Source organism: Herpailurus yagouaroundi, unplaced genomic scaffold (genome assembly GCF_014898765.1).
Source record: "Herpailurus yagouaroundi ecotype Mexico unplaced genomic scaffold, PumYag 182, whole genome shotgun sequence".
Lineage (NCBI taxonomy): Eukaryota > Metazoa > Chordata > Mammalia > Carnivora > Felidae > Herpailurus > Herpailurus yagouaroundi.
The window spans coordinates 46034944-46062564 of record NW_024412413.1 but is presented as its reverse complement, the minus strand read 5'-3'; the positions used below and the strand labels follow the sequence as shown (position 1 = coordinate 46062564).

The following is a 27621-nucleotide window of genomic DNA, read 5'->3' as shown; positions in this document are numbered from 1 at the left end:
TCAAAGCAATTTTTGTATGAATAAATTATGTGCCAGGGACCATAGTCATGGCAGATATGGGAAGGAACAAGATGAGGTACAGTGATACCTCAAGTTCATGTCCTCTGCATGGTCGCTCTCCTCCCTGGCCCTCCTGGGACAGCAACTGGGAGAGTTTCTGGGCGTGGCCAATGGGGGTGGGGTTTCATGTGGCTGCACTCCGTCCTCTGAGCTTCACTGGGGTTGAGTCTCTGGGTTCTCTGTTCTTTCCTCTCCCCCTGTTTCCATCGCAGCAGTGGTAAGAGCAGAAGCCTTGTTGCCCTCCTCCTCTCCTGGGACTCACTTCCTTGCCTGCCTACCCTTTCTATCGGTGATACTTTATTATTTTTTTAATTTTTTTTAATGTTTATTTATTTTTGAGAGAGAGAGAGAGACAGAGTGAGAGGCAGAGGGGCAGAGAGAGTAGGAGTCACAGAATCCGAAGCAGGCTGCAGGCTCTGAGCTGTCAGCACATAGCCTGACGCCGGGCCTGAACTCACGGAGTGTGAGATCATAACCTGAGCTGAAGTTGGACGCTTAACCGACTAAGCCAACCAGGCGCCCCTATCGGTGATACCTTATTCTCTAGACTCACTAGGCCCACTTCTAAGGACCCCTCCCCTGACTTCCTACCCACCCTCCCAGCTGTGTAAATGGTCTTGGTTACTCGTTTCCTATCGTTGCTGTAACACATCACCACAGATATAGTGACTGCATTACCTCACAGTGATGGAGGTGAGAAGTCTAAAATCAAGGTCTTGGCAGGGCTGCATTCTTTCTGGAGGCTTCTATTTCCTTGCCTTTTCAGCTTCTCGAGTCCACCTGCATTCCTTGGCCCCTGGCCTTTTCCTTACACCGTTCCAACTTCTTCGGTCCTTTGTCACATCTCCTTCTCTAACTCTGACCCTCCTCTGTCCTTCTTGTAAGGACCCTTGTTATTATATCAGACCCACCTGAGTCATCCAGGATAATCTCCCCATCTGAAAATTCTTAACCTAATCACCCCTGCAAAGTCCATTTTGCCGCATATTTGCAGGTTCAGAACATTAGGGCATGTGGACATCTTTGGAGGGCTATTATTTAGTTTACCGCGGTCTCCAGGTATTGCCACGTCTAGCTTTGGCACCATCATGAACCTGCTCTTTTCTTTCCATCCCACTGTCACCACCCAAATTGAGGTCCCTATTTTACAGACTTGATGTCTGTATCTTCTCCCCTCTACCCTCTTGTCCACTGCTTCCAGATGAAGCTTCCTAAGACATTACTTCCTTCCTGGCATCTCTGCTCAGAAGCTATCAGTGGCTCCCCTTTGATGTTACTGGGGCTGGATTTTTTTTTTTTTTCTGTGAAGGCCCAGATAATAAATATTTTAGTTTTTGTTGGCCAAGAGGCAAAATTGAGGCCATTATGTAGGTACTTAGATAACCTTTTAAATGTGACCATTAAAAAAAAATGTAAAAATTATCCTTAGTTTATGGGGTATAGAAAAACAAGCTGGATTTGGACTATAGGCCATGCTGTGCTGATCTCTGGTTTATACAATCAAGTTCTGAACAGCTCAGCCTCAATTCAAGGCCCCCAACCCAGCTTGCCAAGATTGTCTCCTGTGACAACCATGCTGCACACACCCTCTGTTCTACCTGTGGGCTCTCCATACCCTTGCTCACGTTCTGTCTCTTGCTAGAAAACTCATTCCTCCTCCACCTATCAAATTCTACCTATTCTTCAAGACTCAGAGCAAGTCCTGCCACCTCTATGAATCCTGAGCATAACAGTCACCACGACCTTTCCCTCTCGGATTTCTTTGTAGATCATGTGTGTATCGGGAGAGAGACAGGCATGGTCTGAGAGCAGGTACCCTGAGAACCACACCTAGTGCAACGGGAGAGCCCCATGTGTGAACACCACCCATGATATTGGGTACTAAGACAAAGAGACTGAGAACCACTAATCAGTATCACTTAATTAGTGCCTAATTACGTAATGTCTTAGGCTGTTGTTTAACTGGATTATATTCTCCCTAACGGCCTTGCCTCTGGCATGTCCCTCTTCGTTTCCCACAGAGTTATGTGCGTATTATAGATTTACCATGGGCTTGATTGCTCATCTACGGGAATTGCTTTTTACCGTGTTGTTTCTCAGACTCCAGTAATTAGAAGACCATCCCATAATTTTTTGCCCCATCTGTCTCCCAACTTAATATTTTGATGAGAGGCGGTGTGGTACAGCACAGAATCTGGCTGCAGAATTCCTGGGCTGAGTCCTTGGCTGGGTAACCTCAATGAGTTATCCTAACCTCTCTGTGCCTCAGTTTCTTCTCTGGAAATGGAGATCACAATTTTAATCTACCTGGCAAGGTGGCTGGGAAAGGAAATAACCACTATACCTAGAAGCCCTATAGTTATTTCCTGATATACCACAGCAGCGTCTTAGTTATTATTGCTCTTGTTCTTGCTGTTATTTTCACAACCCTTACCAACCCGACACTGGGAGCTCAGTCTGCACCATTCATTGGCACCTAGCAAGCATAATGTAAATGTATGTGGTATTTGTCTGTTAACTGACTCACTTTTAAATACCTAATTTATTTAAAATTATTATTATTATTTTTTTAAAATTTTTTTCTTCAACGTTTATTCATTTTTGGGACAGAGAGAGACAGAGCATGAACGGGGGAGGGGCAGAGAGAGAGGGAGACACAGAATCGGAAACAGGCTCCAGGCTCTGAGCCATCAGCCCAGAGCCCGACGCGGGGCTCGAACCCACGGACTGCGAGATCGTGACCTGGCTGAAGTCGGACGCTTAACCGACTGCGCCACCCAGGCGCCCCTTAAAATTATTTTTAATGTTTATTTTAGAGAGAGACAGAGACAGAATGCGAGTGGGTTGAGCAGAGAGAGAGGGAGGCACAGAATCCGAAGCAGGCTCCAGGCTCTGAGCTGTCAGCACAGGGCCTGACGCGGGGCTCAAACTCACGAGCTGTGAGATCGGATGCTCACGGCTCGTTGGATGCTCAACTGACTGAGCCACCCAAGCGCCCCCATAAATACCTAATTTATTTAAAAAGGAAACTTTATAAGCAATGATATCCACAAATTCAAAGTTCTTGATGATATGTTAGTCACATATTTTTAAAAATTATATAAAAATAAGATACATAACTATTCAAAAAAGGACCAATCCTCTGTGCACCCCCACACAGGTCCTACATGTGGGATACACCGGTTTCATTGCATAGAAAAGAAGAAGAATAAAATAGACTTCAGTTTTTGATATTCTCTAGGGAAAAATCCAAAGGAAAAGCTTTTGGAATGAACAGATTATTGTTAGAATTATGGGTCTGAGGAGGCCTGAGAACAGGAATATTTTCATGTAGATACCAGAAATCCCAGGATGAACTTGTTTTATAAGCTTAATTGGTTCTTGCCTTTTAAAACCATTCTAGGCATTCTGAGACGCTCTCCTAATGAGATGAGGTTTTCAGAATGGGAGGCTTTACAAAGCTGGTGTCAGAGATAAGAGTAGTTCTCCCGTTGTAAATTTCCTGGGCCTTCATGAAAAGCAAGCATTAGGTAGTGCTTAAATTGAGAACACTGATGACCCATGGCCTAATTGAGTTAGCAGGATAGGGCAGTTTCAGAGATTGCATTGTATTCCACTTATTTTGTTTCCTCTTACCATAAACCAATAGACATGTAGAGCTTTAGTGTATCTCTTCAAATTACAGAAATTAATATGATTGTTTTCATAATATCATAGAAAACAGCAATGTGGAATGAAGGAGTTAGGTGGTATTGATGATAGAAAGCTGTAGTGTGAACTGATTCCACAAGGCTAGCGAAGGGGGTGAATTTACCCTGTGTTAACTGAACACATACAGGCAGAATGGATCCCCACCTGGGGGCGTGTGTTTTTTAGAAACATACTAGGTAATACGTGGTAAGCATCACTTGTCCTGTGAATTTGAGCTTTCTTGTCCTAATTTAGCTTCTGAATTTAAATCTTTCAAAATTTTTTCACTTTTTCCCCCCATTTTAATAAATGCCTTGTTCCCCTGGAAACCATCATTTGGGAGTATATTTTAGTAATCAGAAACCACAAACATGATAGCTATTAACCGTATACGTCATTCAGTTGTCAAGAGTTTTAAGACCTTGATTACTTTGTTTCTAGAACCTCCTTATAAATAATAGGACACCCTGCTTGGGCCCTCAAACCTTGTCAAGTTAATACTTAGTTGGTTCTTTCTGTTGCCATTTTAGAAAGATCAGGCTTCACGGTGAGGCCGGTGGCTGGATACCTGAGTCCGCGAGACTTTCTGGCAGGACTGGCCTACAGAGTGTTCCATTGCACTCAGTACGTCCGGCATGGCTCGGACCCCCTCTACACCCCGGAACCGTGAGTACCCACATTGGATGCCTAGGCTGGATGAAGACCACCACACTGTCAAGTGGTCAGTGCTCACTGTACTTGGAAGTGACTTAGGCCCTCTTTGATCTCCGAAGTAATCGTGTTGGTCTAGCCAGCGAGCCAAGTGCTCGTTCAAAGAACCAAATTCCTCAGCTGGGTATGTGGGATCTCCGTATCCTCACTTAGGTTTGTCTCTTTAAGGTTATCTCAACACTGAGGCTTTGGCTTTGGCCCAGCTGTTGGTGATATTGCTCCTTAAAACATGTGTAATTTTTATAAAGCCACGATCCCTATAGACCATTAGGACGATGTTGCATTTAAAGGAGCAGGGCTCAAAATGCCAATAATAAGGATAATCCCAACACGCCAGGTGCTACTCTCATCAACTCATTTACTCTTCACAGCAATCCCATGATGTAGATGATTATTTCCATTTTTACTGAGGGGAAGATGCAGGCACAAAGGGATAAGTCAGCGTTAACACAGCTGGGACTCACGTGTCTCTTCCCATGAGGAGGCTCTTCCATGTTAAGGAAATTCATGCACATACACCATGACAATTCTCATGACTGATTCCTTCTCCTTCAGTGTTTCACATCACCCCCAAACTCAGAACTTTTTACTATGCTCTTCCTGCTGTCTTAGTTTCTTGAACACTCCTCCAGTCCTACCTACCACCTCTAGATTTATATGGGGTTAATGATTCTTCTTTGACTCTGTCAGCTTTCTTTGAGAGAATCCACCTTTGGGGCTTTTATTCTCTCTCAGACAATGGGTGGCCAAGGGTTGGGTAAGCTGTGAACTCTCATGTGTTCATAATTTGGCCTTATCACACATGGATTGTAGTCTCCCAGTGTGAAACACTGGCCTGTTTTCTCTTTTTTTCTTTAATTTTTAAATGTTTATTTATTTTTAAGAGAGAGAGAGAGAGAGAGACAGAGACAGAGACAGAATGTGAGCAGAGCATGGGCAGAGAGAAAGGGAGACACAGAATCTGAAGGAGGCTCCAGACTGAGCTGTCAGCACAGAGCCCGATGTGGGGTTTGGACCCATGAGCTGTGAGATCATGACCTAAGCTGAAGTCGAATGCTTATCCAACTGAGCCATCCAGGTGCCCCCAACAGTGGCACATTTTCTTTCTTTCTTTCTTTTTTTTTTTTTATTTATATATGAAATTTATTGTCAAATTGGTTTCCATACAACACCCAGTGCTCATCCCAAAAGGTGCCCTCCTCAATACCCATCACCCACCCTCTCCTCCCTCCCACCCCCCATCAACCCTCAGTTTGCTCTCAGTTCTCAACAGTCTCTTATGCTTTGGCTCTCCCCCATGGGTTCCTGTTAAGTTTCTCAGGATCCACATAAGAGTGAAACCATATGGTATCTGTCTTTCTCTGTATGGCTTATTTCACTTAGCATCACACCCTCCAGTTCCATCCACGTTGCTACAAAAGGCCATATTTCATTTTTTCTCATTGCCACGTAGTATTCCATAGTGTATATAAACCACAATTTCTTTATCCATTCATCAGTGGATGGACATTTAGGCTCTTTCCATAATTTGGCTATTGTTGAGAGTGCTGCTATGAACATTGGGGTACAAGTGCCCCTATGCATCAGTACTCCTGTGTCCCTTGGATAAATTCCTAGCAGTGCTATTGCTGGGTCATAGGGTAGGTCTATTTTTAATTTTCTGAGGAACCTCCACACTGCTTTCCAGAGTGGCTGCACCAATTTGCATTCCCACCAACAGTGCAAGAGGGTTCCCGTTTCTCCACATCCTCTCCAGCATCTATAGTCTCCTGATTTGTTCATTTTGGCCACTCTGACTGGCGTGAGGTGATATCTGAGTGTGGTTTTGATTTGTATTTCCCTGATAAGGAGCGACGCTGAACATCTTTTCATGTGCCTGTTGGCCATCCAGATGTCTTCTTTAGAGAAGTGTCTATTCATGTTTTCTGCCCATTTCTTCACTGGGTTATTTGCTTTTCGGGTGTGGAGTTTGGTGAGCTCTTTATAGATTTTGGATACTAGCCCTTTGTCCGATATGTCATTTGCAAATATCTTTTCCCATTCCGTTGGTTGCCTTTTCGTTTTGTTGGTTGTTTCCTTTGCTGTGCAGAAGCTTTTTATCTTCATAAGGTCCCAGTAATTCACTTTTGCTTTTAATTCCCTTGCCTTTGGGGATGTGTCGAGTAAGAGATTGCTACGGCTGAGGTCAGAGAGGTCTTTTCCTGCTTTCTCCTCTAGGGTTTTGATGGTTTCCTGTCTCACATTCAGGTCCTTTATCCATTTTGAGTTTATTTTTGTGAATGGTGTGAGAAAGTGGTCTAGTTTCAACCTTCTGCATGTTGCTGTCCAGTTCTCCCAGCACCATTTGTTAAAGAGACTGTCTTTTTTCCATTGGATGTTCTTTCCTGCTTTGTCAAAGATGAGTTGGCCATACGTTTGTGGGTCTGTTTCTTTCTTTTTTTTAAATTTTATTATTTATTTTTTAAAATTTATATCCAAATTAGTTAGCATATAGTGAAACAATGATTTCAGGAGTACATTCCTTAATGCCCCTTACCCATTTAGCCCATCCCCCCTCCCACAACCCCTCCAGCAACCCTCAGTTTGTTCTCCATATTTATGAATCTCTTCTGTTTTATCCCCCTCCCTGTTTTTATATTATTTTTGTTTCCCTTCCCTTATGTTCATCTGTTTTTTCTCTTAAAGTCCTCATATGAGTGAAATCATATGATTTTTGTCTTTCTCTAATTTCACGTAGCATAATACCCTCCAGTTCCATCCATGTAGTTGCAAATGGCAAGATTTCATTCTTTTTGATTGCTGAGTAATACTCCATTGTATATATATACCACATCTTCTTTATCCATTCATCCATCGATGGACATTTGGGCTCTTTCCATACTTTGGCTATTGTTGATAGTGCTGCTATAAACATGGGGGTGCATGTGTCTCTTCGAAACACCACACTTGTATCCTGTGGATAAATTCCTAGTAGTGCAATTGCTGGGTTGTAGGGTAGTTTTATTTTTATTTTTTTGAGGAACCTCCATACTGTTTCCAGAGTGGCTGCACCAGCTTGCATTGCCACCAACAATGCAAAAGAGATCCTCTTTCTCCGCATCCTCACCAAATCTGTTGTTGCCTGAGTTGTTAATGTTAGCCATTCTGACTGGTGTGAGGTGGTATCTCATTGTGGTTTTGATTTGTATTTCCCTGATGATGAGGGATGTTGAACATTTTTTCATGTGTTGATTGGCCATCTGGATGTCTTCCTTGGAGAAGTGTCTGTTCATGTCTTTTGCCCATTTCTTCACTGGATTATTTGTTTTTTGGGTGTTGGGTTTGATAAGTTCTTTATGGATTTTGGATACTAACCCTGTATCTGATATGTCATTTGCAAATATCTTCTCCCATTCTGTCAGTTGCCTTTTAGTTTTGCTGATTGTTTCCTTTGCTGTGCAGAAGCTTTTTATTTTATTTTGATGAGGTCCTAGTAGTTCATTTTTGCTTTTGTTTCCCTTGCCTCCGGAGACGTGTTGAGTAAGAAGTTGCTGTGGCCAAGATCAAAGAGGTTTTGCCTGCTTTCTCCTTGAGGATTTTGATGGCTTCCTGTCTTACATTGAGGCCTTTTATCCATTTTGAGTTTATTTTTGTGTATGGTGTAAGAAAGTGGTCCAGGTTCATTCTTCTCCATGTTGCTGTCCAGCACCACTTGCTGAAGAGACTGTCTTTATTCCACTGGATATTCTTTCCTTCTTTGTCAAAGATTAGTTGGCCATACTTTTGTGGGTCCATTTCTGGGTTCTCTGTTCTGTTCCATTGATCTGAATGTCTGTTCTTGTGCCAGTACCATACTGTCTTGATGATTACAACTTTGTAGTATAGCTTGAAGTCCGGGATTGTGATGCCTCTTGCTTTGGTTTTCTTTTTCAAGATTGCTTTGGCTATTCGGGGTCTTTTCTGGTTCCATACAAATTTTAGGATTATTTGTTCTAGCTCTGTGAAGAATGCTGGTGTTACTTTGATAGGGATTGCATTGAATATGTAGATTTCTTTGGGTAGTATCGACATTTTAACAATATTTGTTCTTCCTATCCAGGAGCATGGAATCTTTTTCCATTTTTTTGTGTCTTCTTCAATTTCTTTCATAAGCTTTCTATATGTTTCAGTGTATAGATTTTTCACTTCTTTGGTTAGATTTATTCCTAGGTATTTTATGGTTTTTGGTGCAATTGTAAATGGGATTGATTCCTTGATTTCTCTTTCTGTCGCTTCATTGTTGGTGTATAGGAATGCAACCGATTTCTGTGCATTGATTTTATATCCTGCAACTTTGCTGAATTCATGAATCAATTCTAGCAGTTTTTTGGTGGAATCTTTAGGGTTTTCCATATAGAGTAACATGTCATCTGTGAAGAGTGAAAGTTTGACTTCCTCCTGGCCAATTTGGATGCCTTTTATTTCTTTGTGTTGTCTGATTGCAGAGGCTAAGACTTCCAATACTATGTTGAATAACAGCAGTGAGAGTGGACATCCCTGTCTTGTTCCTGACCTTAGCGGAAAGTTCTCAGTTTTTCCCCATTGAGGATGATATTAGCGTTGGGTTGTTCATATATGGCTTTTATGATCTCTAGGTATGCTCCTTCTATCCCTACTTTCTTGAGGGTTTTTATCAAGAAAGGATGCTGTATATTGTCAAATGCTTTCTCTGCATCTGTTGAGAGGATCATATGGTTCTTGTCCTTTCTTTTATTGATGTGATGAATCATGTTAATTGTTTTGCAGATATAGAACCAGCCCTGCATCCCAGGTATAAATCCTGCTTGGTCATGGTGAATAATTTTTTTAATGTATTGTTGGAGCCAGTTGGTTAATATCTTGTTGAGGATTTTTGCATCCATGTTCATCAGGGAAATTGGTCTATAGTTCTCCTTTTTAGTGGGGTGTCTGTCTGGTTTTGGAATCGAGGTAATGCTGGCTTCATAGAATGAGTTTGGAAGTTTTCCTTCCATTTCTATTTTTTGGAACAGCTTCAAGAGAATGGTGTTAACTCTTCCTTAAATGTTTGGTAGAACTCACCTGGAAAGCCATTTGGCCCTGGACTCTTGTTTTTTAGGAGATATTTGATTACTAATTAGATTTCCTTACTGGTTATGGGTGGTTCAAATTTTCTGTTTCTTCCTGTTTCAGTTTTGGTAGTGTATATGTTTCTAGGAATTTGTCCATTTCTTCCAGATTACCCATTTTTTTGGCATATAGTTGCTCATAATATTCTCTTATTATTGTTTTTGTTTCTGTTGTGTTGATTGTGATCTCTCCTCTTTCATTTTTTATTTTATTTATTTGGGTCCTTTCCTTTTTATTTTTGATCAAACTGGCTAGTGGTTTACCAATTTTGTTAATTCTTTTAAAGAACCAGCATCTGGTTTCATTGATCTGTTCTACTGTTGTTGTTTTTTTGTTTTTTTGTTTTTTTTTTTTTGGTTTCGATAGCATTAATTTCTGCTCTACTCTTTATTATTTCCTGTCTTCTGCTGTTTTTAGGTTTTATTTGCTGTTCTTTTTCCAGCTCCTTAAGACATAAGGTTAGGTTGTGTATCTGAGGTCTTTCTTCCTTCTTTAGGAAGGCCTGGATTGCTATATACTTTCCTCTTATGACCACCTTTGCTGCATCCCAGAGGTTTTGGGTTGTGGTGTTATCATTTTCATTGATTTCCATATACTTTTAAATTTCCTCTTTAACTGCTTGGTTAGCCCATTCATTCTTTAGTAGGATGTTCTCCAGTCTCCAGGTATTTGTTACCTTTCCAAATTTTTTCTTGTGGTTGATTTTGAGTTTCATAGTGTTGTGGTCTGAAAATATGCACGGTATGATCTCGATCTTTTTATACTTACTTAGGGCTGATTTGTGTCCCAGTATATGGTCTGTTCTGGAGAATGTTCCATGTGCACTGGAGAAGAATGTATATTCTGCTGCTTAAGGATGAAATGTTCTGAATATATCTGTTAAGGCCATCTGATCCAGTGTGTCATTCAAAGCCATTGTTTCCTTGTTGATTTTTTGATTAGATGATCTGTCCATTGCTATGAGTGGGGTGTTGAAGTCTCCTACTATTGTGGTATTAATATTGATGAGTTTCTTTATGTTTGTGATTAATTGATTTATATATTTAGGTGCTCTCACATTTGGCGCATAGATGTTTACAATTGTTAGGTCTTGGTGGATAGACCCCTTGATTATGATATAATGCCCTTCTCTATCTCTTGATACAGTCTTTATTTTAAAGTCTAGATTGTCTGATATAAGTATGGCTACTCCGGCTTTCTTTTGTTGACCTTTAGCATGATAGATGGTTCTCCATCCCCTTATTTTCAATCTGAAGGTGTCTTTAGGTCTCAAGTGGGTCTCTTGTAAACAGCATGTAGATGGATCTCGTTTTCTTATCCATTCTGTTACCCTATGTCTTTTGGTTGGAGCATTGAGTCCATTGACGTTTAGAGTGAGTACTGAAAGATATGAATTTATTGCCATTATGATGCTTTGTAGAGTTGGAGTTTCTGGTGGTGTTCTCTGGTCCTTTCTAGTCTTTTGTTGCTTTTGGTATATATATATATATATTTTCATCTTTTCTCCTCTCAGAGAGTCCCCCTTGAAATTTCTTGCGGGGCTGGTTTAATGGTCACAAACTCCTTTAATTTTTGTTTGTCTGGGAATCTTTTTATCTCTCCTTTATTTTGAATGACAGCCTTGCTGGACAAGGAATTCTTGGTTGCATATTTTTCTGATTCAGCACACTGAATACATCCCGCCATTTCTTTCTGGCTTGCCAAGTTTCTGTGGATAGGTCTGCTGCAAACCTATCTGTCTTCCCTTCTGGGTTAAGGACTGTTTTTCCCTTGCCGCTTTCATGATTCTCTCCTTGCTGAGTATTTTGTGGATTTGACTATGATATGCCTTGTTGATGGTCGGTTTTTGTTGAATCTAATGGGGGTCCTCTGTGCTTCCTGGATTTTGATGTCTGTGTCTTTCCCCAGGTTAGGAAAGTTTTCTGCTATGTGATTTGCTCACATAACCCTTCTACCCCTATTTCTCTCTCTTCCTCTTCTGGGACCCCTATGATTATGATGTTGTTCCTTTTTAATGAGTCACTGATTTCTCTAATTCTTAAATTGTGCTCTTTTGCCTTCATCTCCCTCTTTTGTGGTGCTTCATTATTCTCTATAAGTTTGTCCTCTATATCGCTGATTCTTTGTTCTACCTTGTCCATCGTTGCAGCCGCAGCATCCATCCGTGATTGCAGCTCAGTTATCGCATTTTTAATTTCCTTCTGGCTATTTTTTACTCCTTTTATCTCTGCAGAAAGGGATTCTAATCTATTTTCCACTCCAGCTAGTATTCTTACTATTGTAATTCTAAATTCTGGTTCAGACATCTTGCTTGTATCTGTGTTGGTTAAATCCCTGGCTGTCGTTTCTTCGTGCTCTTTCTTTTGAGGTGAATTCCTTCATTTTGTCATTTAAAAAAAAAATTTTTTTTTCAACGTTTTATTTATTTTTGGGACAGAGAGAGACAGAGCATGAACGGGGGAGGGGCAGAGAGAGAGGGAGACACAGAATCGGACACAGGCTCCAGGCTCTGAGCCATCAGCCCAGAGCCCGACGCAGGGCCCGAACTCCCGGACCGCGAGATCGTGACCTGGCCGAAGTCGGACGCCTAACCGACTGCGCCACCCAGGCGCCCCTTTTTTTTTTAAATTTTTTTTTCATTTTGTCATTTTGAAGGGAGAAAAGGAATTAATGAGATAGAAAATTTGAAATTAAAAAGTTGAAACTTAAAAAATGTTAAAATTAAAAATTAAAAACATACAAACACACACAAATTGAATAGATGATGCTAGATCCTAGCTGTGTTTTGGTCTGGGTGCTGAAAGTGGTTTGACAAATTAGAGAATAAGAAAAGGGGGGGAGAAAAAAAAAGGAAATCATTTGAGAATTTGAAAAAATGAATAAACTGAAGTAGACTAAAAGGAGATGATGAGGGTAAAATAGAATTTCAGAAAATATACACAAAAGTAAAGAATATAGTAGAAAAAATTAAAGAAACATATTTTTAATAAAAATTAAAAATAAATATGAATTTTTTTCATTTTCCGTATTTAAGGAAAAAGAAACAAAAAACATAAATGAGATAAAAAAAGAAGAAGAAAAAGAAATCGTTTGAAAATTTCAAAGAGTGAACGCACTGTAGTACACTAAAATAAAATGATGGAAGTAAAATAGAATTTGAAAAAATTTACATAAAAGCAAAAAATATAGTAAGCAAAATTAAAAATTAAATAAGAATATTTTTAATAGAAATTGAAAGTAAAAACGAAGTTTTTCTTTTTCTGCATTCAAGAAAAAGAAAAGAAATGAAAAAGAAAAAAGAAAAAGAGAAAAAAGGAAATTGTTTGAAAATTTGAAAAGGTGAGTACACTGAAGTAGACTAAAATAAAATGATGGAAGTAAAGTAGAATTTGAAAAAAAATTACACAAAAGTAAAATATATAGTAATAAAAATTAAAGAAAGATATTTTTAATAAAAATTGAAAATAAAAATGAATTTTTTCTCTTTCTGTATTCAAGAACAAGAAAAGAATTGTGAAAGAGAAAAAGAAAAATGAAAATTGAGCCTGCTAGCAGATTGAAGTAGGACTGAAACTGCTTCATTTTCTCCTAGAAGCAGTCTATGTAGCTCTTTATATTCCATAAATTAAGCTGGCGGTGAGACTTGTGTTCTTGAAGAGTGAAGTTGGCCCAGTTGGGCGGGGCTCACTGTAACAGCTCCGCTCTCCACTAGATGGCGCTGCTAGCCTACTGGGGTGGATTGTTGCAGAGCTCGTAGGTGCGCATGCACATGCGTGGGAGTGGTAAAAATGGCGGCGCCCGGCTACCCAGTCTGTTCTCCCCATCAGCAATCGCGCACCCATCCTCTGTCTTCAGCTCTCGTCCACTCCCTGCTTTTTACTCTCCGTGACCAGGCCCCAGGCAGTACCTCTCTCCCAAGTTTTGTGTCAGATGCGGCTGTTTATCCCCGCCCCTTACTTCCGAAGGACTGTGGCTTTGACCCGTTCCGCCCCTCTGCGGGAGGGTCTCACTGAGCAATGGCTGAATGAGCAATGGCTGAATGTCGGCTGCACCCAGGAATGTCCGCTGGGCCCTGCTGCTGCCGGTGCCCCAAGACTGCGGCCAGGTGCCAGCCCGCCTCAGAAAAAGTTCGCGAGATAGTGTTGCAGCAGCTTTTCAGGGATTATGGAAAATCACAACACACATCGGGCACCAGGCTTCACCCTTAATGACCTTGTTCTAGCAACAGCGAATGTGGCTGTTCTCTGGGGTCTGCTGGGACCAGGTGGCTTCAACAGTCTCTACCAAATGTCCTTCCAGCAGTGGAACTGCTTTTCCCCTTGTGGCCCGAGAACCTCCTGGACTCCACTCTGTTCCTGGGGATTCGCCCTTCCCACCAGAGCACCACCAGGTATCGAGCTGTGGAGTTGCAGCCTTTGCACTCCCCTTGTTTACAGTCTTGATGGAATTTAAACCCTCTCCTTTCTCCTTTCTCCCTTTTTAGTTTAGTCCCTGAGGCTGTTTCCAATTTTCCACTTTCTCTCCAGCTGCTTTTGGGGAGGGGTGCTTTTCCCGTATCTCCCCCACCCCAGTCTCCGTCCTCTCTCCGCTCGCAAAAGCACCTCCCTTCCTGTGTCTCTCGCTCCCCAAGTTCACTTCTCTGCGCCGCGTACCTGCTGAATTCTGTGGTTCAGGTTGTGCAGATTGTTGTGTTAATCCTCCAGTCAGTTTTCTAGGTGTGCAGAATGGTTTAGTGTTGGTCTGACTGTATTTCATGGATGCGAAACACAAAAAGCTTCCATGCTGTTCCGCCATCTTGGCTCCTACTGGCACGGTTTCTTAAACTTACTGAATTTTCCACTGCCTTCAAGGCAGACACAAATCTCATCTCTGGGAAACATTCTCTTGCCATCCCCGTGCACAATCGCTTTTTCCTCAGCAAATGTTATTTGCTTTCCTTATCATCCACTTATTACATGTATTTAACCATGCTAGATTTTAACCTTTTAATTTGGGTCTTACATCTTTACTGAAATTGTAAACTACTTGAATATTTCTTTCTATTCTTTAAAAAAAAAAAACACTTATTGGGAGATTACTATGTGCTTAGATTGTCTAGGAACAATGTCCCTGTCTAAAGACAATGTCCCTGTTCTCTTGGATGAATGAGTGGAGGTAGAGGACAATGGTCAGCATACAAACACCTAGGTAGTATGATATTGGGTGTAAGTGCTGTGATGTGCTAAAAGTGCTTTAAAGACATATAAAACAGGGTGAGAAGATGAATAGTAGTGGATGTTGCTCTTTTGGGTTGAGTCATCAGGAAAGCCTCTTGGGAAGTGACATTCAAACAGAGACCTGAATGCAAACATTTCCTTTTTTTTTTTTTAAAGTTTATTTATTAGGAATTTTCTTCTTAACATTTATTTATTGTTGAGAGAGAGAAAGGAAGAGAGAGAGCATGCAGGAGAAGCAGAGAGAGGGAGACAGGCATCGAAGCAGGCTTGCTATGAGCATAGAGTCCTATGTGGGGCTTGAACTCATAAACTGTGAGATTATGACCTGAGCTGAAGTCAAGAATCTGCAGTTTAACAATCTGAGCCACCCACGCACTCCTAGGTTTGTTTATTTATTTTGAGAGAGAGAGAGAGAGCGCATGAACATGAATGTGTATGAGTGGGGGAGGGGCAGAGAGAGGGAGAGACAGAAACCGAGGCAGGCTCTGTGGGGAGCCTCCTGATGTGGGGCTCAAACCCATAAACTGTGAGATCATGACCTGAGCTGAGATCAAGAGTCGGACACTTAACTGACTGAGCCACCAGGCGCCCCCTCCTTTTCTTCTTTCCAAATATTTCCTGGTAGAATATTCCAGGTAGAGAGAAAAGAGCAAGAGCCAAAGAGCCCAAGACTGGGAGTTGTCACTGGGTCTCTGCCCCCTTGGGCTCCACTTGAATAAGCACCGACCCCTAATCTTACTCTCATTTGTTACCCATTGTTCTTCAGGACACTGGGGTTATCACTTTGCTTATGATGCTGTTTTACTAGAATAATATTGTGATTAATGGGCTGCCATTGATCTTCACCGTGGAGCAGAGAGTCCTTGAAGGTTGAAGCAGTTGACTAGCTGGTGGTGGTGGTGGATGTAGGCAGGGATTTGAGCTGAGCCTCTGAAGTTCCTCTCCTCCTCTTCAGCAGGCAGGCGGCTCACTGACCAGGTAGGTCCCAGCAGGGTCACTACATTGCTTTCTAAGCTCCTTTCAGCTTCCCTGAAAGTGTTTTCAGGGTAAACAAAGGTTACTACTTATAGGACTCAAGACATTTGGAAAAGAAATGCTTCTTATACTGGAGTGAGTACTCAAAGGAGCATTGTCAGAGTTAGAAAGGCAATCTCTAAATCTAGCCCAGAGGGTTTACAAATGGCCCTGTTTACAAATAGCAGGCACTTTGTTAGTTCCTTTTGAATAACTGGCCCTCGTGAGACCTGCGATAGCGTGCCAATAGGTATGCAGAGAGAGAGGGCAAAGAAATGAGATTTTAGCCACAGAGATCTATAAAATTTTGGGATAATGTGTTACATTTTTACCAAAGTACTTTCAGCCAATTCATTCAGCAAACATTTATGTGCAATGCTAGCAGGGAGGTGCAGTGGATTCAAAGATGAATAAAATATAGCAGCTGTTTCTTAAAGCAGCTCACATTCTGGCAGGGGAGATAGAAACATAAATAATTATGCAAGTGTGGTTAGGGCTATAATGAGGGTGTGTATAAAGCAGTCCTGAAAGGCTTTTCAGAGAGGGTGTAAACTGAGTGGGGGTCTAGAAGGGTGGATAAAAATTTATGTTTTTGTACAAGGCAGGGTGGGGAGGGAGGGGAAAGCTTTCAAGTCAAGCAGACAGCAAGTGCAAAGTTGTGGAAGCTCACAAGAGGCATAAGTGAGCAAGGCTTGTTACATCAGAGTGGCCAGAGCATAGGGTATGTATTAAGGATGGATTTTTTTTTTTCAGTTCGCAGTGTAAAGGCTCATTTGTCAAACTTGGACAATTCTGTAGGCAACAGGGAGTTATCCAAGGTTCTTGAGCATGAGCAGATAATTGTATTCGAGAAAGATGATGGGGACTGGGGGTTGGGGAGGTGTAAAGAATGAACAAGTTGGAAAAGCAGCAGGAGCTCACATTCCAGTGAAGGAATATAGTTTATAAGTTCTTGACCTAGAAAAGGTCAGTGGGATAGGACAGGAGGTCACCTATTTGAAAAGTATCATCGCAATGGAATTAACAATATTTGGCGACCATGAGGGTGAGGAGAAGGTCCTCAAGATAATACTAAGGTTTTTAGACTGGGAAGTTGAATGGATAGTTTTTTTTTCTAAAAATGGCTGAGAATATTAGAGCAGGATCAGGCTTGGAAGGAAAGGGCAAGGAAGGGGCAAGGAAGGAGGGAGAGAAGAGGAGAATTTGGGATTGGGGCATGTTGTCTTTGAGGTGCCCAGGGGTGGACATCCTGGAGAAGCCCCTGGTAGTTGGAAGTAAGTGTTGGGAGTTCAGAAGTGAATTTAAAGCTCCCACTATAGATGTGAGTGTTTTCTTCTTCTATGACTCCCATGACCATACAGACAAGAGGATGCTTAAGTCAGAGGATAGAAACCTGGGACTTGCTAACTTGGGTGTTTTACAGAATCTTTTTTTGGGGGGAGTGGGTTTTCTATCATTCATTGTTTTTTAAATTATTATTTTATGAGTACGTAATACATGTACATAATTCAGAATTCAAAGCACATTGTGGACTTAAAAAAAAGGGGTGGTGGTGACACCGCCTGAGTGGTTCAGTCAGTTGGGCATCCACTCTTGATTTGGGCTCAGGTCATGATCTCATAGTTCCTGAGTTCAAGCCCTACATGGGGCTCTGTGCTGACAGTGTGGAAACTGCTTGGGATTCTCTCTTTCCCTCTCACTCTGCCCCTCCCCTGCTCATGCTCACTGTTTCTCTCTCAAAATAAATAAATAAACTTAAAAAAAAAAAGCACACTGTAAACAGTGACTTCCTTTCCCTCCTTTGCTCCCTTGACACTCCCTTCACCTCCCCAGGAGACCACTGGTGCCAGTTTCCACTGCACCCTTCCAGAAGTAAACTGTGCAGACACAATTCTCTGTAAAGATCCCTTTAATTTGTATTGCAAAGTCCCAAGTCCCTTCACAGCTGCAGCCTTGAATGGATGGGGCACCACACGGGGAGTGCCGGTTCCTGCCCAAGCACTTTTCCAGGCATTGTCTTTGTAATGAAATCCCATTTCCTCAACTGAAAACCAACAGAGGGCAGATTCTCCAATTTGTGAAGTTCAACTTGGCCCCTGTGTTTGGTGCCTGTACTCGGCTTCCAAATAACCGCCTTCAATTGCCCAAATGTTGTAGTGGAGGCAGCGCTAATGAGACAAAGGTGAGCCCTGAAGACGCAGGTAGAAATGAGAGTGAAAGCTGCAAAAAGACATTATCTGAAAAAAGGATTTTATTTTCCTTTTCAGTCTGGGTAGAATGCATTTTGATATCCTAGCTCTCAACAAATATTGGGTTTTAAACATGTCTTTGGTCTTTTTCAGCATTTTACATTCTAAAGGCTCTGTGTTCTCTAAACTTGGCCAGATAGTGGAACTTTAATTTAAAAAGTGATGGCAGATTGGATTGGTTCCTTGGGGAGAGTTTTCTGGCCTGGAGGACAGCAGTGAACGTTCTGGAGAATCAGTGACTCCTGGTTTTCTTGGTTGGGAGGACTGACTTGCTTTTCCCTATGTTTCTACCTATATTGAAAGGTTACTGGTTTTGCTAGAAGTGGTGATATCTCCTTCTCCCCTTATGCAGCACTCGGGGCACGGATTCTGCACATCACCATTGTGTGGCTACATGCTTTGATCGGCTATGATCACACGCCACTTTGTCACTAATTGAGTATTGAAGTTTATAAATGATTTCCTTTAAATAAATCTATTGGGTCAAATTCAAGGTTATTCCAACAGCAGCGTCCTTCTCACTCAGTGGAAGGAGAGGGAAAGATGCAGAGATCCAGGGTGCATGGGTATGTGAGCATCACCCAGCACGTGAATTGTGGCACAGTCATTTGAGAAGGCCCACCATCTCCAGGTCTCCTCTCTGCCTCTCGGGGAGATCCACTGTGGCTGTGTCATAGTGCACCCTCTGGCCACCTCATCTTTTAGAACAGGGTTTCTCATCCTCAGCACTGTTGACAATTCTTCGTTGTGGAGGGCTGTCTTGTGCCTTGCACGATGTTAAGTAGCATCCCTGGCCTCTATCCACTAGATGTCAAGAGCACCCTTCCACTGAGGCCAGAGGTGACAACCACACATGTCTGCAGATACTACCAGTTGTCCCCTGAGAGGGGCAACATTGCCCCCAGTGAGAACCACTGTTCTACGTTTTTATTTATTTTTGGGACAGAGAGAGACAGAGCATGAACGGGGGAGGGGCAGAGAGAGAGGGAGACACAGAATCGGAAACAGGCTCCAGGCTCCGAGCCATCAGCCCAGAGCCTGACGCGGGGCTCGAACTCACAGACCGCAAGATCATGACCTGGCTGAAGTCGGACACTTAACCGACTGCGCCACTCAGGCGCCCCGAGAACCACTGTTCTAGAAGAAATCTGACAGGTCATGATGACGTTGTTGCTCTGTCTACCAGTTATTGCTCTCTTTTCTTTGAGAAGCAGTCTGTAGACTTTGTTTCCTTTCTGAAACATAAATGCTGCATAGCATTCCCTTGTTTTTTTAATTTTTTTTTTTTTTATTAAAATTTTTTCTTTTTTCAACGTTTTATTTATTTTTGGGACAGAGAGAGACAGAGCATGAACGGGGGAGGGGCAGAGAGAGAGGGAGACACAGAATCAGAAGCAGGCTCCAGGCTCTGAGCCATCAGCCCAAAGCCCGACGCGGGGCTCGAACTCACGGACCACGAGATCGTGACCTGGCTGAAGTCGGACGCTTTAACCGACTGCGCCACTCAGGCGCCCCGAGAACCACTGTTCTAGAAGAAATCTGACAGGTCATGATGACGTTGTTGCTCTGTCTACCAGTTATTGCTCTCTTTTCTTTGAGAAGCAGTCTGTAGACTTTGTTTCCTTTCTGAAACATAAATGCTGCATAGCATTCCCTTGTTTAACCTCCGTTGTTCTGTGTTGTGTGTAGAGAGAAAAGTCTGATCTCATTAAACTATAACTTCTGCTTCTCTTTCTGCCTCCTCCAAAACCGTATGCTCCGGTCACACTGCACTTCTCACCATACCTGTGATCCTGCTGGTTCATGCCCCTGCCCCTTTGCACAGGTGGTTCATTCTACCTGCAATGGCTCTGGTAAAATCCTTTTAATTCTCTAGATGAAAGCTCAGTCACAACCTTCTCTGTGAAGTTTCTTCTCGTCGGAGCTGGATGATCCTGTAACACTTTGTGTCACTTCGATTATGGCACTGACAACACTGAGTGGTAATTAATTGCATGTGTCAGTCTCCTTCATAAGATTGCAATGAACTCAAAGCCGGTTGGCACAGGCGGTGTGGAAGCAAGGAGGTCAGACTGAGGGAGCAGTGGATCCCCAAACCTGGCATATAAGGTGAAAACTGAGTCCTGTGTGGGCTGAAGCCATGGACAGTACTGCTATCAGGAGGTGCCAGGTTCGAGATACACTCAGAGTCCCAGACCCAGTCAGAGATCCGTGGAGTGAGGGAGTACAGGGGAGTGAATCCTGCGGATTTATTTGAAGCCCTGGGCATGCACGGTGTGTTGGTGAGGCCTCTGTCGGAAAGGCTGCAGCCCTGTATTGGGGAGTGTCCTCCCCTCTTCCCAGTGGCTTTACTCTGATTTCAGGGACATGTCTGGACACCCTTTGCCCAATTTTTACACATTCACTGTCTTCAGGCAAAACCCTGAACCTTTACTGGTGCAATTATAGGCAGCAACTGAAGCTGTGAGGATAAGTCACTTGGCTCAGAGGACCCTCTCTTCAATCACACCCGTAAGGGGCATCCTATCCTGCTCATCTATTTTGTGTTTGGGATAAGGATCGTTTCAGAATAAAAAAGTGGTTATTCACTGTGAAGCTGGAGAAGAAGGGCAAAAGGAAATGTGCAAGTTGTCCCCACCTCCCCCTTATTAAAATGAGGGAAAAAGAGCAAGAGAGGGAAGGAGGGAAAAAAACAGAGAGAGGAAAAGAGGGAACCAGTCTGCACTTTACATGGTGCTAAAAAGGTATATATCTCTGCCTTTGTGTAACTAACCCCAAATATTGTCCCACTTAAAAGGCAGGAAAGCTTATTGTCCTAACTTTAAAAATAATGTCATTCCAGGGTGCCTGGATGGCTCGGATCATGATCTCTCAGTTCGTGGGTTCGAGCCCTGCATTGGGCTCTGTGCTGACAATTCGGAGTCTGGAACCTGCGTCAGATTCTGTGTCTCCCTCTCTCTCTCTGCCCCTCCTCCATTCATGCTCTCTCTCTCTCTCTCTCTCTTTCTCAAAAATAAATAAACATTAAAAATAATGTCATCCTGTGACATGTTCTAAGTTATATTTGAACTAATATTTAAAATATTACATTAAGAAGAAGTTCTAGGAGATTGGCAACTCCTGCCAAGCACTAGTGCGGGTCCCCAAGGGACCCATGTAGGGGGATGTGTCATTCATGTCTGACATGAATGACATGTCTCTCCTCCCCCAGGGAGAAGAGTGGATCAGGGAGGCATCAGCATCTCTGGATTTGTCTCTAGAAGCTTCTTGCTGGAGTGGCTGTGATTCAGTTGAGGAGTCTCAGGCATACTGGGAGGAGAGGCAAATTGTAGGCAGGGACCTTTCCCTCACTCCCTGGTTTGGTCTCTGACATCAGGCTTCTGGTTCTTACAAGGTGCTTTGGATTTTCAGATGCAGTATGTATTCCACTCTCCCTAGCTCTGCTTTAGTTCCTTTGATTTCTCCTCCCTGGGCATGTCCTTCCAGGGGATCTGCGGTCTCTTGCTCATAGTTTCTACAGACTCCTTGAATGTGTTTTGTGCAAGGTGGTTGTTGAACATCTGCTAACCGAATTTGCATGTGCACATGTACTTGTGTATATGATTTTCAATTACATCTGGAGTCCTGATGCCCAGTGGTATCTTAGAAATGCAGAGCTCTATTTTTTTTTAATTTATTTATTTTGAGAGAGTGAGTGAGCACGTGTGCATGAGTGGGGAGGGGCAGAGAGAGAGAGGGAGAGAGAGAATCCCAAACAGGCTCTTCACTGTCAGCATGGAGCCTGATGTGGGGCTCCATTGTGAACCATCAGATCATGACCTGAGCAGAAGTCAAGAGTTGGACGTTTAACTGACTGAACCACCCAGGCACCCCAGAGCTCTTTTTTTTAATTTTTAATTTTTAATTTTAGCAAGAGCATGAGTGGAGGAGAGGGGTAGATGGGGGGGGGGAAGAGAGAGAGAGAGAGAGAGAGACAGAGAGATAGAGAGACAGAGAGAGATTGAGAGATTGATTCTTTTAAAAAAAAATTTTTTTTTTAACGTTTATTTATTTTTGAGACAGAGAGAGACACAGAACATAAATGGGGGAGGGTCAGAGAGAGGGACACAGAATCTGAAACAGGCTCCAGGCTCTGAGCTGTCAGCACAGAGCCCGATGCGGGGCTCAAACTCACAGACTGCAAGATCATGACCTGAGCCGAAGTTGGCCACCCAACCGACTGAGCCACACAGGCGCCCCGAGAGATTGATTCTTAAGCAGGGCATGGAGCCCGATGCAGGGCTTGATCTTACGACCCTGGGATCATGACCTGAGCTGAATCAAGAGTCAGAAGGTCAACCAATGGAGCCACCCAGGCTCCTCAGAAATGCAGAGCTCTTTAATAAGAAATATAGTTCAGGATGCCTGGGGCTCAGTTGGTTAAGCATCCGACTTCAGCTCAGGTCATGATCTTGAGGTTCATGAGTTCCAGCCCAGTGTCAGGCTCTGTGCTGACAGTTCAGAGCCTGGAGCCTGCTTTGGATTCTTTGTTTCCCTCTCTCTCTGCCCCTTCTCTGCTTGTGCTCTGTCTCTCTCAAAAATAAATAAATATTAAAAAAAATATATATAGCTCAAGAAAACCATATTCTTCTGGGGCCAAATTTCATGCTTTCCTTCAGAAGCTGTGTGGATTGACTGAAATCTCAGAAGTGAAGAAGGTTAGGGCAAGAAAACCCTATTTTCTAAGGCTACATGCACACAAACACACTCACTCATTCACTCACTCACTCACTCCTGTATAGTCTGGACTAGTTCTCCTCAACATAGGCCAAACCCACCCCGATCTAGATTTCTGAACAGAGGTGCCCGAGGCCTCATGGTACTGTACTGGATGCCCTTTGAAACTTAAAACATTGCCAGGGCAGTGTTGAAATACACATCCATAGCACATGCCCTCTACCCCTTGTCTATTTCTCAGGGAGGAGCAACCAGGAATTTTAAATATAAATGTACATTCTCTGACATCAATTTTTTGAGGTCAAGCCAGTACAATATCTGTCTTTCCAGAAGAACTATTACCAAAGTAATAATGCAATTTTGTATCAGAAATGCCTTTTAAAAATGTTTTAGTGAAAACATTTAAAATATTCATTCTATTTTATTTTCAGATGTTGGGCTTAACATACTAGCAACAAAAATATACTTGGCACAGCATAGTATAAGCTTATTCAGTGAGGGAGTTCCTGACTCAGAGCTGCGCTGGGATGATTGATTATTCGGCACGTACTGATGTGGGTGTATCTTCTTCTGCTCTCTCCTGGTAGGCCACTTTTCAAATCACAGGGCGAACTTCCACCATTAGGAAATAATTCATGACACCACTGACAAATAGTGCGATGTCTATTGCTATAATACAACTAAATGCATTCGCGTTGAGGAAATTCTCTCTTGTCACAGTTGAACATTTTAGGGGCAATTAATGTTATCTTTAAATATAACTGTTTTAAAGTTTTAAAAAGGCTTTGCAGTCAGGTGATTTTTCTTATAATTACTGCTGTGTTTCAATTTTATAAGAAAAATAAAAGTGAATTATTTCTGACAGTATTTTTCATCTGTTTCTAAGTAAAGTGAATGAGTTTTATGCTTAGCCTTTGCTTATTAGAACAACAGAACCCTCTCTAAAACTGGCAGAAGATGCCATTTATTTTCTTTCCTTGTGGCTCAGACATTAATCCTCATTTGTTAAGTGATAGCATCAGTAGGTAAAGACGTAGGTTTTCACATTTATAAGAAAGGTTGGCTGCTCCTCTCCTGATCTAACAGATGCCTCTCACTAGGTCTGTAATGAGAGGAAAATAGGATCTTTCCCTTCTCAATTTTCCCTCCTTGCTGCCATCTGAGAGATTCTGGGCATGTGAACTTGTCTGACTTAAGCCCTGACTGTTGTGGGTGTTTTTTAATATCGGGACTTGCTGAAGGCGAGTCCGGGCAAGGTCTTACCGCAGAGCTGGGAAGATAAGCCAGAACTTTATAGAGTTTAACCTTCATTCCTATGAACTCTCTTTAGCTTAAACCTGCTCTTTCCCATAGGAGCCTGGAGCGCAGAGCCAAGCTTCCTGCCTAGCCAACTGGCTTTCTCCACGGTGCTATTATCATTGTTGCTGTTCAGGATTACACAGAAGCATTCTGTGTTCTCAGGAAATGGCACATTCTCAGAAAGCCAATCCCATCTGGCCTCCTTTTCTTGCATTTGAACCCAGAGCTCACACCCTCAGCAAAGCAGCCATCTTCCGCTTCAGGGCAAGTTTGGTTTGGGGTATTCCCAGGGCTAGTTAAGACATTAGAGGCCCCAAGACCTGAAAATATTGTCATTGTCTGTCTGTAGTAACAGGTAATTTCAACAACAACATCTGTAGTAGCAGAAGCAATAATATTTTTTACTATTAACAAGTATATATTTATTGACTATTATGTACGAGGCACGATTTTAAGTATTGTATGTGGATGAACTCATTTAATGCAACAACCTTCTGAGTTGTTACTGTTATTATTCTGAGTTTCCAAATGAGGAAACTGAGGCACAGAAAGGTTAGGTAACTTGCTCAAGGTCACATAGCTGGTAAGTGGGTAGTCAGGATTTGAACTCAAGTAGACTTATAGCGTCAGCTTCTGTGAGATCAGCCAGTATTCTACGTTAAACAGCACCATTAAACAGGGAAACTCGAAACTTCTGCATATGACATTGAATAGCTTCTTTCTTGGTTTTCTAATCACCAATTTTATAGGACATAGTTGAGAGCAACAATCTTCCTTTAATTTGGTGCCAGAACCTTAGCTGCTGTATGTGCCTTTTGGATGATCTGGAGCTATGCAGGTCCTCTCCAGTCTTTGGTCGGTTGGGCTACCAGTCTTTGTTAGAATCCCACCCTCTCCTTTGATCTTCACAGGGCCAGAGCCTGCCCTATTTATAAGGAGGAGACGTTTCCTCTTTCACCAGGAAGGGGGAGGGGAAGGGGATAGTGCTTCACTAAGGTGTGGAAATGCAGCTAGAAGGCTGCTGTGTTTGTCTCCTCAGGTGGAAGGACCTAGGGGCTGCAGCACCTGAAATCCTGGCCCCACTATCAGCTCTCCACATGACTGTAGGCAGCCACTTAACCTCTCTGTGTGAGGGATAATGAAATAATGCTTTGATCTTTGCAGAGAAGAAAAGCTTTATATAAATACCAAATAGGTCCACTCTTTCTTGGTACCTCTTAAATTCCTGGGGAGGCTGACAGGTCTCCTAAAATTCCAGCTTAGTTACAAGGCCACGTATGTTCCTTAAGCCTGGACTCCCAAGTTTTCAATCATAAAATTGGGTCTAGTTTTGTGAGGTGCCTAAAAGCAAAAATACCCTAAGACTTTTTATAGAGCCTTTTGTCTCAAGTGCCCCAAGCACTCTAACAATAGATATTCCATGAAAAATAAAAAGTCCTATACATTATTTAAAGCCTGTGCATTTTGAAACCAAACTGTACCTAAGTGTCTGCTGGAGCTCTGTTTCTGTTCTTTTAGGCTGTTATCCGTTGTGACTTGGGGTAAAGCCTTCAAATATATATAAATATATATTAGTGGTTTCAAAGCAGGATTCCTTCCTACCCACCTCCAAAGTTTGCCTAATGCCACACCTGAGCCACAATTCATGTTCCCTCAGCGCCATGTAGTCAAGGAGAAACTCATTTATGCACCTTCAGGTGTGGAAGACTGAGATGGCCTGGGAGAATTTTTTTTCAGGAATATTTGCATTTTTAAATTGCAAGTTCAGAAGAAGAAATTCAAAGTGATTGAAATTATTAGGCAGGGAAGACGTAACCACTGGTCATACCTCTTCACTGCTGTGCAGAGAGTTACATCTATTGACCTGTACAGAAGCCACCACCACCGAAGAGAAGGAAAAAGGGATCTACATTTCCCACACATGTTCTGTTGGGTGGACATGATTCCACTCATTTTTATGAGGGAGGCAGGGCTGTCATCATTTTACAGGTGGCAAATCCAAAGTTCAAAGAAGTCAGGTCGTTTCCCTGTGGCTCTACAACTAGGAAATAGCAAAACCAAGACCTAGTTCAATGCCCTTATGCTACACTGGAAATTAGGAAAACTGTACTTGCGAGCCACTTGGATTTACCTCTTTATGGAGCCGGAGAGCCCCATCATCACTACTCCATTCAGTTGAGTTGAAACAGCACTTATCAAGTATCTATTATGTGTCAGGTGCCCCAAGACAAACATGGCATGACATCTGTCTTGGAGAGGATTACTAGATCTTGTTTAAGTGATAAAATATCTTCTGAAAGGGCAAACTTGCTGAGGTACAGATGTAGGTGTAAGTATAATTTAATGTAATATGATTAATGATACATAACTTGTTGGGAAATACTGTTTTCAATGGGTTATCTTAATCTTTGTTCAAGAACTCCATGAGATAGGGACCCATATAATCTCCATTCTAAAAGATGAGCAAACAGTCCACCTGTGCTGTCCAATGTGGTAGAGACATGGCTATTTAAATTTATTAATTAAAATTAAATAACTATAAATTTAGTTCCTCAGTAGTGCTAGCCACATTTCAAGTAGCTACCATACTGGACAATGCAGATAAAGAATATTTCCAGCACTGCAGAAAGTCCTATTGCACAGAACTGCTCTAAGTCATTTGCCTATGCAGGAATGTGGGAAATGGACTTGGGTCTGACTTCAGAGTATATACTTTTAACCATTATGTTATACTGTGTCCTTAATATTTAGTGAAATTTGGGGAGGGGGCAGAGAAAGAATTCAAAATTCCTTATTTTTTCAAGGAATAAGAAATATCTGAGATGATGGGGGAACTAAAGACATATCAATAGTTTCCCTTGCAACCCTTTTATGGTACGTGTAAGAGCTGCAAACTGTGTCTCTCACTGGATCAGGAAAGTTAGTACTTGCTGTTTGCCCTTTTATGGAACCATAAGGTGGCTTTCTAAGAGTTATTCTAGGATTATGTCTTATTTACTTTTAAGCCTCACTTCTGAGCATAGTACTTGGTACATAACAGGCATACAATAAATGCTTCTTGAACAAAATTTCAAAAAAGATAACTATAATATCTTCTGTCGGTCTCAAAAGAATTGTAGTGAAGAAGAGTAACATTGGTGGCCTTCCTGATGATTCCTAGGGGGGAAAAAAGTAAAGATTTCCTCTAGGGCAATATCCAAGCGCTCAGCTTCACAGAAAGAGGGCCACGTATCTATTTATCTATACTGCAATAGGGATAGAAGAGGGAGTGATCATAAGGGCTGCCTAAAATTTTATCTGGGCCAGATTTTACAGTATGCTATTTTAAATCTAAACCAAAGGAATTCCGTATTTGGCTCCAAGGAGATCACTGAAGGAAAATTGCCTCGATACCAAATGAAGTCCTGTTATCTCCTCGGTGCAGTAAAAACAAACCAAGTCACCCCCTTTTCAACATGTCCCGGGGTGTTATCCCAGATTACTTGCACTCACCCACCAAATGTTGTGTGAAAGCTGAAAAAGATACCCAATTTTGCCTCCCAGCTCATCCTCCCGCACCA

The 27621-nt window shown here is 42.2% G+C and overlaps 1 protein-coding gene across 1 annotated transcript in view; it reads left to right on the top strand.

Annotated features, from left to right (window-relative positions):
• The window catches only part of TPH2 (tryptophan hydroxylase 2), a 107666-nt gene that overhangs the window by 33745 nt on the left and 46300 nt on the right, over window positions 1–27621 (top strand). The window contains exon 7 of the mRNA XM_040491411.1: window positions 4281–4416. Within this exon, the coding sequence (XP_040347345.1) occupies window positions 4281–4416 (136 nt within the window). The remainder of the gene's footprint in view (window positions 1–4280; window positions 4417–27621) is intronic.